The sequence below is a fragment of the Camelus ferus genome, chromosome 9, assembly GCF_009834535.1.
Source record: "Camelus ferus isolate YT-003-E chromosome 9, BCGSAC_Cfer_1.0, whole genome shotgun sequence".
NCBI lineage: Eukaryota > Metazoa > Chordata > Mammalia > Artiodactyla > Camelidae > Camelus > Camelus ferus.
Window position 1 is genome coordinate 13,475,982 of NC_045704.1, and position 17,194 is coordinate 13,493,175.

The 17,194-nt window shown below is 53.1% G+C and overlaps 2 protein-coding genes and 1 long non-coding RNA gene across 16 annotated transcripts; 2 read left to right on the forward strand and 1 right to left on the reverse strand.

Moving 5' to 3' along the window:
• The first annotated feature begins 71 nt into the window (after positions 1–71).
• On the forward strand, positions 72–4,156 carry IZUMO1 (izumo sperm-egg fusion 1). 13 transcript variants are annotated; one of them, XR_004322271.1, is made up of 9 exons: positions 72–86; positions 596–746; positions 1,114–1,188; positions 1,579–1,665; positions 2,120–2,140; positions 2,454–2,534; positions 2,722–2,822; positions 3,093–3,762; positions 4,004–4,145. XR_004322271.1 is itself a non-coding variant. In XM_006173854.3 (9 exons), the coding sequence occupies exons 1-9, from the start codon at positions 509–511 to the stop codon at positions 4,128–4,130; spliced, it is 1,092 nt and encodes a 363-aa protein (XP_006173916.2). In that variant the 5' UTR covers positions 238–508; the 3' UTR covers positions 4,131–4,156. The 13 variants fall into 13 exon arrangements, 6 of the variants coding, with proteins under 6 accessions (XP_006173916.2, XP_032341517.1, XP_032341518.1 ...); XM_006173854.3 differs by lacking the exon at positions 72–86 and having other exon boundaries at positions 238–746; positions 3,093–3,246; positions 3,555–3,762; positions 4,004–4,156; XM_032485626.1 differs by lacking the exon at positions 72–86 and having other exon boundaries at positions 238–746; positions 3,129–3,246; positions 3,555–3,762; positions 4,004–4,156.
• A 241-nt stretch (positions 4,157–4,397) lies between these two features.
• On the forward strand, positions 4,398–16,653 carry RASIP1 (Ras interacting protein 1). Of its 2 annotated transcripts, none has more exons than XM_032485590.1 (12): positions 4,398–4,531; positions 4,769–4,909; positions 5,458–6,143; positions 7,573–7,928; positions 10,880–11,533; positions 12,254–12,291; positions 12,528–12,679; positions 12,786–12,901; positions 14,096–14,339; positions 14,546–14,718; positions 15,538–15,685; positions 16,250–16,653. In XM_032485590.1, exons 2-12 carry the CDS (start codon positions 4,773–4,775, stop codon positions 16,447–16,449), a joined length of 2,904 nt encoding a protein of 967 aa, XP_032341481.1. In that variant the 5' UTR covers positions 4,398–4,531; positions 4,769–4,772; the 3' UTR covers positions 16,450–16,653. The 2 variants fall into 2 exon arrangements, with proteins under 2 accessions (XP_032341481.1, XP_032341482.1); XM_032485591.1 differs by having other exon boundaries at positions 12,798–12,901.
• Positions 13,268–15,658, reverse strand: LOC116665658. Its single transcript, XR_004322274.1, has 3 exons — positions 15,522–15,658; positions 14,784–14,854; positions 13,268–14,362 (listed from the first exon to the last, which is right to left on the reverse strand). It is a non-coding gene; the product is annotated as an uncharacterized LOC116665658 (long non-coding RNA).
• Positions 16,654–17,194: the final 541 nt, after the last annotated feature.

A 17,194-nucleotide genomic window follows, 5' to 3' on the forward strand; every position in this document is an offset into this window, starting at 1 on the left:
TTGCTGTCCAATCAGACTAAGAGTTGGGCTTCTGGGCGGGGCCGAGGAAACCCTAGGAAATATCTCTTGGGAATTCGGGGTCCCACGTGAGTAGCGAGAATGTGGAGGCTGTGGGAGTTCCTAGTAGTAAGGGGCGAACCGTGACTGTGATCCCAACCAAAAGCTCTAGTCCACGCGACCAACCTCACCCTCGCAAAACAAAATCCCTAATTTTAGTCGTGGGAAAAGCGTGGAAAGACGTGGCTTGATCGTCTTCTCTAAAGACCCTCAGAACCTGGACTCCTCAGTGAACCCTAGTGTTCGAGGATACAACAGTCAGGTATCAAGGTCAAGCAGCGGCTTTTTAGGGTGCATTGAGACTCCGTTTCCTAACGAGAATTGTGCGCCCTGCAAATTGGGACTCCATTAGTCTCGGGGAAGAGCTTCTCTCCGTTTAGCGTTCACCTCCTCGGTTTAGGATAAGAGGACTCACCCTGGAGTTCGGCGGCAACTGAGCACTGGGGCCACCATGGGGCAGCGGTGGCTTCCCCTCCTGGTGGTGGCGCTGACCGCCTGTCTGCTTCCTGCCTGGGGCTGTGTCATGTGTGATCCAAAGGTCGTGGAAGCTCTAAACTCCTTGGAGACGGATTACCTGCCTGGCCACCTGGAGGCCAAAGATCACAAAAATTTGATGATAAGGGTAAAGGAAGCCGTGGAGGATTTCAAGAATCTGCCGATTGACGAGGATTCCTATATGGGGGTCGTCGGTGAGGGCAGGGCGGAGTGCATACTCCTGGATTCTGGGAAAGGAGGGTTCTGGGGCTAGGATTGCCGGGAGGTGCAGGGGAGAAAGGGCTGGAGGCAGATTTTCCTGGGAATGGAGAAAGCTGGGATGCAGATTTTGGGGCTCTCCAGGACTGGCAAATACAGTATTTCCCCTATCCTTAATCCTGCAGTTTTATGTACTAAGACTACAACTCCCAGAAGGCAACGGGGGGCAGAGGAAAAATCCCTTAACCAGGCCTATCCTTGCCCATTGGGCCCATTGGTATTGTAGTTTCTAAGACTAGGTGAGCCAATGAGCCAATGAAGCTTGGAATCTGGGGTTCTATTCCCGCCCACCCCCCTCCCCAGATAAACCAACACTAGAAAAGGCATCCTGGAGTTTGCTGAAGGATATGAAACGTGTCACAGACAGCGATGTAAAAGGTAAATGCACAGAGGGGACAGAGGAGGGCCTCCAGAATCGCTCAGGGAAGAGATTGCTGGTGACACCTGGTCTGGTTGTCAGGTACTGGGCTCTGGAGCCAGACAGCCTCACTTCCAGTTCTGGCTTGCCATTTCCTAACTGTATGGTCTTGAGTGAAAAAATTTGGTAGCTTTGTCATCTCTCAAACGGAGACCATGACAATGCCTTCACCCAGGTGTTTCTTAGCCCAGTGACTAACATTATGTTATGTGGTCATTAAATTTTACCTTTCCCAAGAAGACCCAAAAGCTGAATGCCAGGCTCTGTCGACAGAGGCCAGCTTTCCTGTAACTTATGCCTGGGAGGGGCAGGGGCGCTGAACTACTCTGTGTCATCCTTCTTCTTCCTAGGTCAGCTCTTTGTGAAAGAGCTGTTGTGGATGTTGCACCTGGCAAAGGATACCTTTGCCAGCTACGCTGCTCAGTTTCAAAAAGAGGGTGAGAGAAGATAGGAGTTGGGCACGCCAGCCTTCTTCTTCCGCAGTCCAAGAGTCCCTGTCCCCAGCCTTCTGCTTCTCTGACTCCAATCCCTTAGCTCTCCCAACCCTCTCCTCATTCAGACCCAGGGGTCCAGGCTCCCAGGTCCTTCCTCCCTTCAACCCAAGAGACCCAGCCCTACCCTGTTCCTTTGCCTCCTTCTCTCATCTCCTTTCACTTAGAAACTTTTTTTAAAAATTAACAATCCTTTGTTTATTTTTATTTATTTATTTTGGTGGGGGAGGTAATTAGGTTTATATTTTTTTTTAATGGCAATACTGGGGATTGAACCCAGGACCTCATGCATGCTAAGCAAGCACTCTACTACTGAGCTATACCCTCCCCCCTCACTTAGAAATCTGATGCTCTTTTTTTTTTGTTTGTTTGTTTTGTTTTTTTCTCTTTTCCGAGGCAGGTTTTTGTCCCAACAAATGTGGTGAGTCCGGATTATGGAAACTGGTCCTCCATCCCTTATCCCTGCCCCGAGAATATCCAGCCTCCCTCTTTGGGGTCTGTGTTTTTTTTCTCTCTGTGTCAGAGAGGTTGCTTGGTCTCCACTATTCCTTCTGCACCTCAGATTTCTTGGGAAACGGGTCATATTCTATTTGTATGCTTTGCTGAGCCTGGTAGAGCCTGCTTCCTACAGGCCTGCATTCGAGCCCCACCTAGGGATTCAGCACTCGACCCAGCTCCAGCCCTTGGCCCTGCCCTCTCCTTTTAGCCCCGCTTCCTTGATCCTGTCCCTTCAGGTTTGATGTTGCAGCCTCTGATCTGGTGCAGTACCTGCCAGGAGCAGGTTCACGCTTGTCGAAAGTCCTTGGATTGCGGAGGTGAGAGACTTCGCCCCAGCAGGAGGGGTTGGCGTATGAGGGGCGGAGCCAGAGGAGAGGCCGACTCTAAAAAGGGCGGAGACTGGAGTCAGACAACGAGAAATGGCGGGGCGATACCAAGTGGAAGGGGGTTGGGAAAGGGCCAAGGACAGTGAAAGAGCATCCCACAGTAACCCCCTATCCCCAGAGCGCAAAGTCGAGGTCCATCAAATGGAAGATATGATCCTGGACTGTGAGCTCAACTGGCATAAAATCTCTCAAGGCCTGACCGATTACAGCTTTTACAGGGTGGGGCCCTCGAACTCCTGTTTCGCTTACACTCCAAGTCCATCAGGCTTGTATGAACCCCCAGCACCTGAATTCACAAGCCTGGATCCACAATGCCCATGACCCATGACTTACCAAGTCTGGCTTCTTCTGACCCCCTGGGACCCCTGCCCTAACTCGTACACCCTGGACTCCCATCTCCCCACTGAAGTCCCATGATCTTCTCACCCCTGTACTCCCCCCAACACCTGAATTCCCCAGGCCTCTGTGACCCCTTGAGCTTGGGTCTAGGTTTGGGGGAACAATTCTGAGACCTTGATGTCCAAGGGGATACAGCCAACCCTGACCAAGATCATGGTGAGTCCAGAGGATGCAGGCATCTACCGCTGCGAGCTGGGTTCTGTGAAATCCAGTCCAGCCACGATCATCCATTTTCGTGTCACAGGTCAGTTGAGAGAAGGGGAATTCAGGGTCCTAAGGCTGAGGGCCCGTCAGCTTCAGGGGCATGGCCTATGGGGCATAACTTCCTGTAGGGGTGTGGTTTCAGGCTACGAGGGTGTGGCTTCCTGCCCAGAGTGTGGCCTCTGGCCACAGGGCCAGGGCTTCCCTCTGGGTGTGTTGGGGCTTCACGCAATTAGAGGCATGATTCTGTCTCAGAGGGCCTGGGTCCTGGGGCGGGCTGCCATGGGGAGAGCTTGCCTTGGCGGGACCTACCCACCCTCCCAGAACTGCTCCTTACCCCTCCTCTATCAGTATTGCCCAAAAGAATCGTGGAGGAGATACCATCACCAAACACCGAAACCCAGGATGAGATGGCACCGGGTGAGGTGACTCTGGGTCGCCCCCAGCCGTCCACAACCCTCCAGTCACAGTCTTCGAAGCCCGAGAATGTGCTAAGAAGCCGCCTCGTGGGGCTGCTGATCTGGGGCTTTGTGGTGCTGATAGCTGGCGTTGTGACCGCGTGAGCCGCCCACTGAAGAAGGCAGGGCTTGGAGTGAGGCGCGGGGTTTCCTACTATCTAATGCAGAAGGGGGTCTGGGAGCCCAGGAGCACTGACTTCCTTTGGGAGAGGGGCTTACCTAGGAGAGAGAAGCTTAGATAATTGCTAGAGTAAGATCAAACCGAGGGAGGCAGGGAGGGATGTTCCTTACTCACTTAGGACCTAACCTGTTCCCGCTATTTGTGCCCCTACCCTCTTCCAGGATACTTTACTTTGGGTCTGGGAAAGTGATCGATTTCATAAAGTCCTCCTGGTTCAGCACTGGCCATGGAGATGCTCAGGACTCCGGGGTTTCAGCAGAAAAGACCGATAAATCAGGGAGAAAATAAAAATTTATCTGGTTGTCTAAGTATCTGACTCACTCCTCCGGACTGATTGTAACTTTTGGTTCTCCAAGAGGAGAAGTCTGGGGATGGTCTTCTGGCTGAGGGAGGAGGGGCTGGGAGCCGGGCCCTCTGGGTCCTGGAAGGGGCCAACTGGCTGCGATGTAATTCCAGAATCGAGGAGTGGGGCAGGGCCAGCCCTCCCCAGATCTCCTCCCCCAGGCCCGGTCCCCTCACAGGACGCCCCCTCCCCGCTCTTCCTGCCGGGTTTCCTCTGCCTTTTCCTGTCCCCCACCCAGTGCTGGGAGCTGGGGCAGAAGCAAAGGCTGTACAGGAGCAGCGGGGTCAGGAACCAACCAGGGCAAACGGAGCCAAGGCCCCCGGGTGCTGCCGGGACCCGAAGCAGGGTAAGAGTTGGGGACCCAGGAGTCCAGACCCTCCTCCTTCAGACCCAGGAGTCAGTCCCCAGCCATCCCTCCATCCCAGCTACCAGCAATCCAGGCTCCCATCCCTCTCTTGCACCCAGACTCCAGAGACTGAGCCCCAGCCCCCTCCTCCCTCTGGCCCAGGAGTCCAGGTCCCCCTCCACCAACCCCCTACCTCTCAAGGTCTCAAGAGTTGGGGCCTTATCCACCCTCCCGTAGGGCCATGTTATCTGGTGAGCGAAAGGAGAGTGGAAGTCCCCGCTTCGGGAAGCTCCATCTCCCCGTGGGCCTGTGGATCAATTCTCCCAGGAAGCAGCTGGCCAAGCTGGGGCGGCGCTGGCCCAGTGCTGCCTCTGTCAAGTGAGTGCCCACCTCCTCACGACTCTGGCCCCTGCCCCACCTGCCTCCCAATCTTCCCTGTTTATGACCCAGTTCCTGCACAGGGTAGTGTCAGGGATCCTCGAAGGACTGGTCCCAGTTCCTCTCCTGAATGGGCAAGTGGGCTGGCAGGCCGTAGGGGAGGGTGGGACCCAGTGACATAGGGCCTGGTGAGATGGGCTTAGGCTGGATGGACATGGGGACGGACACAGAAGGAGCAGTGGTTTGATTCACCTTCCTTCCTCCCCTCCCTGATCACCTCTTGGGATTTCCTTCTGTGGGACTCCCCTTTATTTATTTATTTTCTTTTTCTCTCTTTGCCTCTGGCTTCTGCCCACCCCCATCTCCGTACACCCCCATCTCTCAACTTTCTGTGGGTGTCTGTCCCCCACTATCTCTGGGTCTCTGTCCCCCCTCTCCCCGCAACCTGGGTCTTTGTCCATCTCCCTCCTTCTCTAACCCCTGACCCTCGACTCTGCGTGTCTTTCTGGATCTCTCTCCTGTGTCTGCACTCCCTGGTGGGCTCCCAGGTCTTCGTCTTCCGACACGGGGAGCCGCAGCAGCGAGCCGTTACCCCCGCCGCCGCCGCACGTGGAACTGCGGCGAGTGGGCGCGGTCAAGGCGGCCGGGGGAGCCTCGGGGAGCCGCGCCAAGCGCATCTCTCAGCTCTTCCGGGGCTCGGGGACAGGGACCACGGGGTCTGGTGGCGCGGGAGGCCCCGGGACCCCGGGATCCGCGCAGCGCTGGGCCAGCGAGAAGAAGCTGCCGGAGCTGGCGGCAGGCGTGGCCCCCGAGCCTCCACTGGCCGCCCGCGCCACGGCGCCCCCGGGGGTCCTCAAGATCTTCGGCGCGGGGCTGGCTTCGGGCGCCAACTACAAGAGCGTGCTGGCCACGGCGCGCTCCACGGCGCGCGAGCTGGTGGCCGAGGCGCTGGAGCGCTACGGGCTGGCCGGCAGCCCCGGCGGCGGCCCCAGCGAAAGCAGCTGTGTGGACGCCTTCGCGCTCTGCGACGCGCTGGGCCGGCCCGCGGCGGGCGCCGTGGGCAACGGCGAGTGGCGGGCGGAGCACCTGCGCGTGCTGGGCGACTCCGAGCGCCCGCTGCTGGTGCAGGAGCTGTGGCGGGCACGGCCCGGCTGGGCGCGGCGTTTCGAGCTGCGCGGCCGCGAGGAGGCGCGCCGTCTGGAGCAAGAGGCCTTCGGGGCGGCGGACAGCGATGGTGAGCCTGTTAGCTGGACTCTGGGGGCGGAGCTAGTGGAGGGATCGGCTGGGACTAGTGGGCGGAGCTACAGTTGGCGGGGCCCGAGGGGGCCGGGGGAACCGGATGGCCGACTAGGGGCGGGGCCCACTGGGGATGGGCGGGGCTTATAGCACTGGATCAAGTGGAAGGTGGAACTGGGACAGGACCTAGGTCGGCCAGATGGGCTAGGCCAGAGGATGATAACCTGGGAATAAATGCAGAGCCTATGGGCGGGGCCTGCGATGCAGGGGCGGGGCCCGCGAAATGGAGTAACAAGTAGCCAGAGGTATTGGGCGGGACAGATGCTGGTGGCGCGGGTCCTGGTGTCAAGAGGCCTCTCAGCAGTAGGTTGAAGTGGTTAGTGAGGATCAGGGCCTTTGTGGTTGAAGCCTACAAGGGTAAATAGCCTGGAGAATGAGGAAATGGGCCGTTAGAGCAGGGCCCAAGAATGGGCGGAGCCTCAGGGGTGGGCCTTGGGGCAGGTGACCTTAGGCTGGGTTGGCTGCAAAGTGAGCAGGGGCTTGAGGGTAGTGCACGGGAAATAAAGAGGTATTTGTAAAGGCCAAGGACCAGGCTACTCGGAGGCTTGGTCTTTGAGAAGGCCGGGCCTGGAACAGGAGGTGTGCCAGTATGTGAAATAGCAAATATAGGGCAGAGCCTGGCAGGGGTGGGGTCTGGCTCATAGGGATAGAGTTTGCTCAGGTAGCCTTCTTACAGCTTTTCTGTTCCTGAGTCTCCCCTTGGGAGATGCGCTGGTGTATCAGATACATTCATGGGCTTTGAACTCAGGCTTGGACTCCAACCCATTCTTTGCCAGTTAAACACAGCAGAATCCTAGGCAAAGATTCAATGGAATCATGTATAGGGTTTTAGCACAGGGCTTGGCACATAGTAGGCGCTCGATAAAGAACGGCATCATTGTCTTTTTATCCCCCTCAAAAGCACTAATTGAACACTTACTGTGGGCCACGCATTATTTAGGGCCCTGGAGGAATTCAATGTTCCAACTTGGAATGTTAGGGGTGTTCAAGAGGAGGTGGTTTGTTTCCCTGAGGGCAGGATCTTCTCGGTTCATTGAGAAGTCCCTAGTGCCTAGAACAGTGCCCGGTACATAGTAGGTGCTCAGAAAATACTAACTGAAAGAACGAATAAACTAAGCAGCTGGAACTGCAAGATGGAATCAGGTGGGCAGGAATCCGGAAGTGTTCCAGGCACAGGGAACAGCATGTGCAAAAACCTAAGGAGATGGGTAGGAATCAGGCAGGAAGTGTGTTCCAAGCACAGGGAACAGCAAGTGCAAAAACCTAGATGTGGTAAGCAGCCTCACCTCTTTGCAGCCAATTCTCTCTTTATAATCTCTCCCTATCTCTTTCCAGTCTGTCTCATCATGTTCCATCTCTCATCGCAGGCACGGGCGCCGCCTCGTGGCGGCCGCAGAAGAACCGCTCCCGGGCGGCGTCGGGTGGGGCGGCCCTGGCCAGTCCTGGCCCAGGGTCGGGGTCCGGACCCCCGGCTGGGTCCGGGGGCAAGGAACGCTCCGAAAACCTATCCCTGCGGCGCAGCGTATCGGAGCTCAGTCTGCAGGGGCGGCGGAGGAGGCAGCAGGAGCGTAGGCAGCAGGCACTTAGCATGGCCCCAGGGGCAGCTGACGCCCAAATCGGACCTGCAGACCCCGGAGACTTCGATCAGTTGACCCAGTGCCTCATCCAGGCCCCCAGCAATCGCCCCTACTTCCTGCTGCTGCAGGGCTACCAGGACGCTCAGGTAAGCAAAGCCTCTCCTACGGGGAGAGATTTATGCCCCACCCTTCTGTTGAAGGGAGACAAAACTACAACTCCCAGAACTCCTTGGGCCGCATTAGTCTCTGGTATGCTGGAAGGTGTGGTCCCAGGGAGGTTCCAGAGCAGGAGATACTGTCAGAGAGTGGAAATGTTGGAGAATAGATGGCAGATAAGGATTTCACTGGAGGGACAGGTAAGGAATGATTTATTTCGTTCAAAGTTGGTGGAAAGCACTGTCTACCTTCAGGGAGAATGAAAGAGCCAGTATTTTAGAACGATCTTCTTGGAAGCCTCTATTTCCTGAGGGAGAGTAAGAGAAAAGTATATTCTGGAGGGAGGTAGATAGTCTGATTGATGTCTGGGATCTTGTTCTGGTTAAGCCTATATTTTCTTGTGAAGAGTGGGCTAAATCATTTTTTAAGCTAATGGTTTACACTGGAACGATTTGACCATTGCTGATGGGGGCAGGTGGTGCTGACACTTCTATTTTACATGTTTGGGTGGCAGTAGGAGAATTGTTAAAGTGTTGGGGAGCAGAGAGGGAGAAAGGATTAGTGGTTGGGGGTCAGTGGGATATTATTTCATTAATAGAAATGTAATGTATTATTGGAAATGTTCGTGTGTGTGTGTGGTGATTAGGAGAATCATTCTTATGGTGTTGTCCACCTTTGGGTAACAGTGGCACAGCCACACTCAACAGGTACCACTGGAATCATTGGAAACAGCCCACTCTGGAAAGTGATAGAGTTTATTTAACAGTTCCATTTTCACTGTCAGAGAGGGAGCCAATTGGGTTAGGTGGCTTGGCTGTGTATATGGGTGAGGGGTTAAAACTATTCAGAGAAGAGCTTGCCTTGGAATTCATTCCTCCTTGTTGGGGCAAGGGGACAGGGCAAGTTCATTGTAGGAAGGGTTTTGTATATCTTCTAACAGTCCATCCCTCCAGACAAGGTGGAGGATGGGAGGCTCTATTTTGGAAAGGTGGTCAAATTGCAAGGATCTATCCTAAGTCTATTTCTTTCTTCTTTCTTTTTTTTAAATTGAAGTACAGTCAATTACAACATGTCAATTTCTGGTGTACAGCACAATGTCCCAGTCATTCATATACATACATATATTCATTTTCATATTTTTTCATTAAAGGTTATTAGATATTGATATTGAACATAGTCCCCTGTGCTATACAGAAGAAACTTTTTTTAAAATCTATTTTTATATATAGTGGCTAACATTTGTAAATCTCAAACTCCCAAATTTATCCCTTCCTACCCCCTTTCCCCAGTAACCATAAGATTGTTTACTATGTCTGTGAGTCTGTTGGAAGGATCTGTCCTGAGAGTATAAGAGAGTATGTTATGGGAAGAGAGAGACACATTGGAAACATCTATTCTTTCGGGCAGGGTTCATGAGAAATTTCTTGATAAGAAAGAGGCTTTCTTGAAAGTGTTCATTCCTTGGGAACAGGAATAAGTTTCATCTCTTGTAGAAAGGAATTTGTTTGCATTTGTCTATTCATGGGTGTCTGTAATCTGAGTTCACTGTAGGTGAGGTGGAAGAACCTTCTTGGGTTAAGGAACAGGAGAGCCACTGTAAAAAGGGGTTCATATATTTTGGATCATTCCATTTCTCCACACAGGGATGGAAAATAGGAGATTCTGTCTTTAGAAGGTGGTCAGACTAGAAGGGTCCATTTTTCTTGAAAGGCAGATGAGCGAATCCATTGTAGGAATGGGATTTAGAAATGTCCATCCATGGGTAGAGGTGATGGGAGAGTTCAGTGTAGGAAGGAGATTTATGATTTATGAATATCTGGATGACTGTTCTCTCAGACATGAATAGGGAACAAAAGGGTTTTAGGAGAGGATCAGACTGAGTGCTTCCATTTTTACAGGATGCAGATAAGAGAGTCTTTTTTAGGAAGGGGTCTTCTAGAATACATCTTTGGTAGATGAAATGGGACACTCCAGTTTAAGAAGGTCTCCTTGAAAACATCAGTTTATAAGATGGGATTACTAGACATGCCACTGTATGTAGATCTCCTTGGAGATGTCTTTTTTGGGGGGATGAGAATGTTGAGGGCATCCATTGATGGAAGGGAGAGTATCTTTGGAATTCTCCATCATGGGAGTGAGGGGAGTAGATGAGTCTATTGCAGGAGGACACCTTGGGAGTGAATTCATCATGAAGGGAAAAATGAGAGTTCGTTGTAGAAAGTGGGTCTCCTTGGAAGCGTGCATTCATGGGGTGGAGATAATGGAAGAAAACTGTTCAAAGGCAAAGTCTCTTAAAAGGTATCTACTCCTTGCTTTGGGAATATTGAGAGAAACTATTGTTGGGAGGGGAAATGTCTTGAAAAGCCTCCATCACAGGGGTGGAATGGTGGGCAAACAGGGCCACCGTCAGGGAAATGGGAGAGTTCCTAGAAGAAGGTTTCCTTGGGAAGGTCCATTCTTTGAGAATGAGGGTAGTGGGACAGTGCATTTTAGTAACGGGGATGTGGTGTTCTTGGAAGCACACGTTCTTTGGGCTGGATGTTATGGGAGAGTCCACTGTAGGAAGGGATTGCCTTGAAGGAGTCCATTCAGGAGGTGAGAAGATGGGAGAGTCCACTGGTGAAAGATCTCCTGAGAAGCATCCATTCTTTGAGAGACAGAAATGGTAGAGCCTGTATCAAGAAAGGGGTTTCCTCTTATCCAGTCTGCAGGCTGTATGTTATAGGGCAGTCCACCATATGAACTGCCCTTGAAGAGCCTACTCGTGCATGGGAGGTGGGGGTAAATGGTGAGTCCTTTGGGATCCCAGGAGATCTCCTTGGAAGTGCTCATTCAAGAGATGTGGTTGATGGAAGAGTCGACTGTGGGAAAGGGATCTCTTTGGAAGCATCCATTCCTCGTGGAGTGGTGTCCTTTAGTGCATCTTCGCTTTTCCCTCCAGGATTTCGTGGTGTATGTGATGACGCGGGAGCAGCACGTGTTTGGCCGGGGTGGGAACTCCTCGGCTCGAGGTGGGTCCCCTGCCCCATATGTGGACACCTTTCTCAACGCCCCAGACATCCTGCCACGTCACTGCACAGTACGCGCGGGCCCTGAGCCCCCGGCAATGGTGCGCCCATCCCGGGGAGCCCCGGTCACGCACAACGGGTGCCTCCTGCTGCGGGAGGCCGAGCTGCATCCGGGCGATCTGCTGGGGCTGGGCGAGCACTTCTTGTTCATGTACAAGGACCCCCGCAATGGGGGCTCGGGGCCGGCGCGGCTGCCGTGGCTGCCCGCGCGCCCCGGGGCCACGCCGCCGGGCCCCGGCTGGGCCTTCTCTTGCCGCCTCTGCGGCCGTGGCCTGCAGGAGCGCGGCGAAGCGCTGGCCGCCTACCTGGACGGCCGCGAGCCGGTGCTGCGCTTCCGCCCGCGCGAGGAAGAGGCGCTGCTGGGCGAGATCGTGCGCGCCGCGGCCGCGGGCGCCGGAGACCTTCCACCCCTGGGGCCCGCCACGCTGCTGGCGCTGTGTGTGCAGCATTCAGCCCGGGAGCTGGAGCTGGGTCACCTGCCGCGCCTGCTGGGCCGCCTGGCCCGTCTCATCAAGGAGGCTGTCTGGGTGAGCGCCCCCAACCGCCGTCCAGCCCCATCTGCGCCCCAAGTCCTTTCCCCAGTGTCCCCTCGCCACCTCTAACCTTAGTTTCGTAGTTGGGCAGGACGAAACTACATCTCCCATGATACCCCAGGAGGGGGCTTGGGCTAGGGCCCCCATGGATGCTGCGAGTTGTGGATCCATCCACAGGCTGTACAGTAGTACCTAAATTTGCAGCTGTGGGATTATGGAGGAAACCATTCTGGGAGACGGGTAGAGGGGAAGAGATCCCATTGGATGAAAAGTTGAAAGAGACCATTGTGAGAAGTAAGGTGGGCCCTGACCATAGTGGGCGAGACCATTCTTGCAAGCGAGGAAGAACAAACCTATGGACCAACAGATGGAAGTGCCAGGGAGAAGCCATTCATGGGGGTGGCAGAGGTGGTGTGGGAGGTTCCATCCTACTGAACTAGAGCCTATTTAGAGAAAAGGTTTAAGAAGTTTTGGGGTGGGGAAAAATACACTCCATTTGACTAGAAGCGGACCTAAAGGGAGGTAGACCACTCATAATCATAGGGGTGTGTGTTTTAAAAGGTGAGAAGAGGAGTGACTGTTCTGAAGCTTGGGGATTAGAGTCCATTTGAAAAGTGGGGACAGTCTTTGTCAAAAAGGAAGATCCAGGGTATTAACCCATAGGCCTTGTTTCCTCAACCCCCTCACCTTAATTCTGATCTTACTGTTCCACAGGAAAAGATTAAGGAAATTGGAGACCGCCAGCCAGAGAAGTAAGAGAAACTCTGGGGAGAAGGGTCTGGAGGGATGTACGGGTCAGGCTTTGCATCCAGTTCTCTGTTCACATTTCCATGCATGTCTTCGTGCAAGCTTCTTGAGTCCTTGGGACTCAACTTTTCTAGTTGTGAAATGAGAGTTGGACTCTGTCCCCAGTTAGACCCAGATCTCGGGGTTTGGACATTATGGTGGAGGTTGGGCAAGATTTACAGGTCCCTTCCTCCTTTCCTAGCCACCCTGAGGGGGTTCCTGAGGTGACCTTGACCCCTGAGGCCGTGTCTGTGGAGCTGCGGCCACTCATGCTGTGGATGGCAAACACCACGGAGCTGCTGAGCTTTGTGCAGGAGAAGGTGCTAGAGATGGAGAAGGAGGCCGACCAGGAGGGTGAGCTCTGACCCAGGTCCATGCTCAACCAAGCCTCCTGCCATTCCCTGCACCTGGGGACCTGGGCTTCTGCCTGCCAGCCTCTGGTTCTCCCTCTCACTCCTAGGTCTGTCCTCAGACCCACAGCTCTGCAATGACTTGGAATTATGCGACGAAGCCATGGCCCTCCTGGATGAGGTCATCATGTGTACCTTCCAGCAGTCTGTCTACTACCTCACCAAGGTTGGCCTTGACACCTGCTTCCTGTTTAGCATAACATAACTTCCTGTTTGAACTACATCACATTGCTCTGATGTCACTTCCCATGTGACCTCCTAAGATTTCCTGCTTCTCTGACATCACCTCCCATTTCACTCCAGCACCTTGTGTTCTGATACCACTTCCTGTTTGAGTTTACATCACTTCCTGCCTTTCTGACTTCTCTTTCTGTCTTTGTAACCATCCCATCTTGGCTGACTTCACTGTCTGGGTATATCACTATTACCACTTTCTCAAGCTGCTGTTTTCTAAGTCCACTCTTAAGTCACTGGTAAGTTTGATAGATAGGTAGACAGATAGATTTTGATGGATCAAACAGTACTAAGTACCATCATTTAAACAAAATCGCTTTAATCAGGCTACACTTCCTGTGTTTGTTGACCTCACTTCCTATAGCTCTGAGTTCATTCCCTTTTCTGAGCCACAAACCTTTTCTCCCTGGAGTGCCCATCCTGCAGGACTTGCTTTCTGCCCCAGTCCCCCACCACTTCCCTTGAGCTTAATATCGCTTCTTGGAACTCTCAGGGTTTCTAGTTTCTGGTTTCTGGTGGGCCTGATTCCCTATCTGTATAATGAAAGGGCATCCTTGGGGACAGATAGTCTCTATGTTCCTTGATCAGCCTTGATTTGTGAAGCCCTCTCCTCCAAGGCTTCACTTCCTGTACATCCCTGCCAAGGGTAGCTTTATTTCTTCTTTGGCTCTGACCTCATTTCCTGTCCTTGGCCTGATCTCACTTTCCACTGGCTAACTGCCACCCCACTCCCACTTCCTGACTCTCCATTCTTTTCCTTTCCTTTGGGAATTCTGGATGAATAATTATTTGATTGAAGGGAGCCTCTTTGTTCAATGTCCTTTGTCCTACTTGAGCTTTCCCTGTTGAGAACTACAAGTCCTGTAAGGCATCAGAGATGGTCTTAAGATACCCAAGAGACTTCTGGAAAGCCCTTAAGATTTGAGGTGTCCCTGGCCTGATGAATGCTAAAACCTATCTGGAAAGTAGGGATTTGCTCATGGAGACCTTTAGGGTGTTGAAAGTAGATGGACTACAATTCGCAGAAGCCTTTTGTGGAGCTCCCCAGTATCTTCATACTCTACTGCCCTGAAGCTTCCAGGGAGTTGTAGTCTGATCACTTGTTTGCATCTCTGTATCTCCTCAGACTCTATATTCAACGCTGCCTGCTCTCCTGGATAGCAATCCTTTCACAGCTGGGGCAGAGCTGCCGGGGCCTGGCGCAGAGCTGGGGGCCATGCCTCCGGGGTTGAGACCTACCCTGGGCGTGTTCCAGGCAGCCCTGGAACTGACTAGCCAGTGCGAGCTGCACCCGGACCTTGTGTCTCAGACTTTCGGCTACTTGTTCTTCTTCTCCAATGCGTCCCTTCTCAACTCGCTGATGGAACGAGGTGAGGGTCAGACTGGAAAAGGACTGGAAGCAGAGATGGGAGCCACTGAGATCTATTCAATTCAGACACACCACAGGCTCAGGGTACATATTTAGGGACTCTGGACAGCAAGCTCTAGATCCCAAGCTGAAGGATAGGAAAGGTCTGGGTGGTGGGAGGGCAAGATCCCCTATACACCCGTTGCTTCTCATTCCCTTCCCCTACAGGTCAAGGCCGACCTTTCTATCAGTGGTCTCGAGCTGTCCAAATCCGAACCAACCTGGATCTTGTCTTGGACTGGCTGCAGGGTGCTGGGCTGGGCGACATCGCCACTGAATTCTTCCGGAAACTCTCCATGGCTGTGAACCTGCTCTGTGTGCCCCGCACCTCCCTGCTCAAGGTGACTCCTGAACCCTGACCTCTGACTCCCCAACCCCACTCAGCCATCCTCTGTATTCAGCTCACCCTTGGATTGCTCCTTGGACTCCATGTTCTCCACAGTCCCAGCTCAGACACCATAGGTGATGCATTAGCAGCTGGAAGGAAGACAGGCACATCATGTCCAAACTTGGCTGCATGTAAATCCCAGTGGGACTTATAAATAATAATAGCTCCCTCCCTCAGACCTGCTGATTCAGGAAGTCTGGTATGGGACCAAGGAATGTGACAGCTAAAACATTCATTGTATATAAACTATATGCCAGACACTGTGTGGGTTTTTTTTAAGTATAATTAAAAATTTTTTATAATTAAAAATTTTTTTTACTTTTTTTAAAAAATGGAAGTACTGGGTATTGAACCCCGGACCTCATGCACGCTAAGCAGGCACTCTACCACTGAGGTATAACCTCCCCACTAGGCACTGTGTTTAGCCCTTCTCATTGAATGCTGACTAAGCCCCGTGAAGTAGGTTATTATAATAACGAATACATATGTACACAATAATATAAACTAATAGTCAGTTTGCTTCTTCCTCACCTTTGCCTTCTCCTACCTCCTTATGCATTCTGAAGCAAAGCACATTTTTCTTTTTTAAAACTGAGAGTGTACCCTTTCCCACCATCACTTTGGTGACAACTAGACCTCACAGTGCCTGGAAGACATCACACAGACACCACTGCTACCCACTACATCTACACTCTCTGTGGAGGGCCTTCCATTTCAGATCTCTCAGCTGCCCCATAATGATCATAGATTTCTCACCTCATCTTTCCACCAGGCTTCATGGAGCAGCCTACGAACTGACCACCCAACACTGACCCCTGCTCAGCTCCACCATCTGCTCAGCCACTACCAGCTGGGTCCTGGCCGCGGTCCTCCACCTGCTTGGGATCCTCCCCCTGCAGAGAGAGATGCTGTGGACACAGGTGAAGAGAAATGGGGACAGAGGCATCAGGGCTGTCAGCTTTCTTCTGTCCTTGGGACCTAGGAATCCATAGCCCCAGCTCCTTCTTTCTGATCCAGGATTCTGGACTCCTAGCCCTCTCCTCCCCCAGGTGCTAAGTGCTGGATCCCAGGATATAGGATTCTCCCCCAAGATACAAGAGTTTAAGTTCCCAGCTCCTTTTTCTGAGGGGTTCAGGCCACCAGCCTCCCCCACAAACTACTCCCCTCACCTAAGTCCGGGTTCCAGGCCCCTTCACTCTAAGGAATCCGTAAAACGAACTTCCCAGCCCTTCTTCCTTCCTCTCGGACCCAAGAACCCAACTCCATCGCCCGTTTCCCAGGCAACGATGGCCTTTCATAGTTTGAACTACAACTCCCATGATGCTTGGGGACTCCAAGAGTAGCGTTTGAGGGGATCCTACTCCAGAAGTTGCGAAAGGGTTACGTTTTTCCTACTTTCGGGAGTGGCGCAACCTAGGCTCTCCTCGACACTACTGCCTCCTGCCCGTTTGCAGAATTTAACTCTGTGTTCTTCGGTTTTATAGGAGACATCTTTGAAAGCTTCTCCTCCCATCCTCCCCTCATCCTGCCCTTGGGCAGCTCGCGCCTTTGCCTCACGGGTCCAGTGACGGACGACGCCCTCCACCGTGAACTGCGCAGGCTCCGCCGCCTCCTCTGGGATCTCGAGCAGCAGGAACTGCCGGCCAATCACCGCCACGGACCTCCTGTAGCCACGCCTCCTTGAAAAACCAATAGCAAACGAGCGCGCGAACCTTGAAAATTCATCTACTAGAGCCCGCCCGAGCGCAGAGCTTTCTGGGAGTTGTAGGTTTTTCCCGGCGTGGAATGCTGGGAGTTTGAGTTTTCGGGTAATATAGGATGGGACCTTGGGAAGTTGGGTTTAGGACTTGAGCGCCAGAAGCAATAAAGGTATCTGTGGTATTGGCAACGCCTCACTTGTTAAGACTCGGGAGCAGGAGTGATGATGATTTTCTTCGGAATAAGGCATCAGGGCCCTTGTCTGGAGCGTTGGGCTCCTGCCGAGTCCGCTGAGGTATTTATAGCCACGGCCTCAGCTTGCCCTCTCGCATGTAATCCAACCCAGGAACACTGGGGCCTCCCACGCATATCAGGACAGAACACTCGACTTGTTCTAACAAAGATCAGGCCCTTAGTCCTGCAAGTGGGAAACAGCCATCGCTCCCTTCGACCCCCCCAAAAGTCCATAGTCCAGTCTCTTCCCTCAGACCCAGGAGTCTGGGTTCCCAAGCCCCTTCTGGACCTTCCTGCCTGTCGGACACACTGATGAGCCTCAACATTCTTGTTCCTATTCTGGAATCACTCTTCCCTCACATCCATAAGTACGTGCCCCCAGCCCCCTCCTCCCTCAGACCTAGGAGTCGGGGGCTCTAGTTTGAACTTTTCATCCTCCTGAATCCGACTCCCGCTGCTGCGTCAGGGAAAAAGTAAGCGACAGGTGCCACCTGCCT

Excerpts from the sequence above, each read along its gene's own strand:
- IZUMO1 (XM_032485623.1), top strand. The coding sequence starts at position 509 with ATGGGGCAGCGGTGGCTTCCCCTCCTGGTGGTGGCGCTGACCGCCTGT. Across the intron at positions 1,189-1,578 it reads CACAGACAGCGATGTAAAAG|GTCAGCTCTTTGTGAAAGAG; the intron begins GTAAATGCACAG and ends TCTTCTTCCTAG. Across the intron at positions 2,141-2,453 it reads TTTTTGTCCCAACAAATGTG|GTTTGATGTTGCAGCCTCTG; the intron begins GTGAGTCCGGAT and ends CTGTCCCTTCAG.
- RASIP1 (XM_032485590.1), top strand. The coding sequence starts at position 4,773 with ATGTTATCTGGTGAGCGAAAGGAGAGTGGAAGTCCCCGCTTCGGGAAG. Across the intron at positions 14,340-14,545 it reads CAACTCGCTGATGGAACGAG|GTCAAGGCCGACCTTTCTAT; the intron begins GTGAGGGTCAGA and ends CTTCCCCTACAG. Across the intron at positions 14,719-15,537 it reads CCCGCACCTCCCTGCTCAAG|GCTTCATGGAGCAGCCTACG; the intron begins GTGACTCCTGAA and ends TCTTTCCACCAG.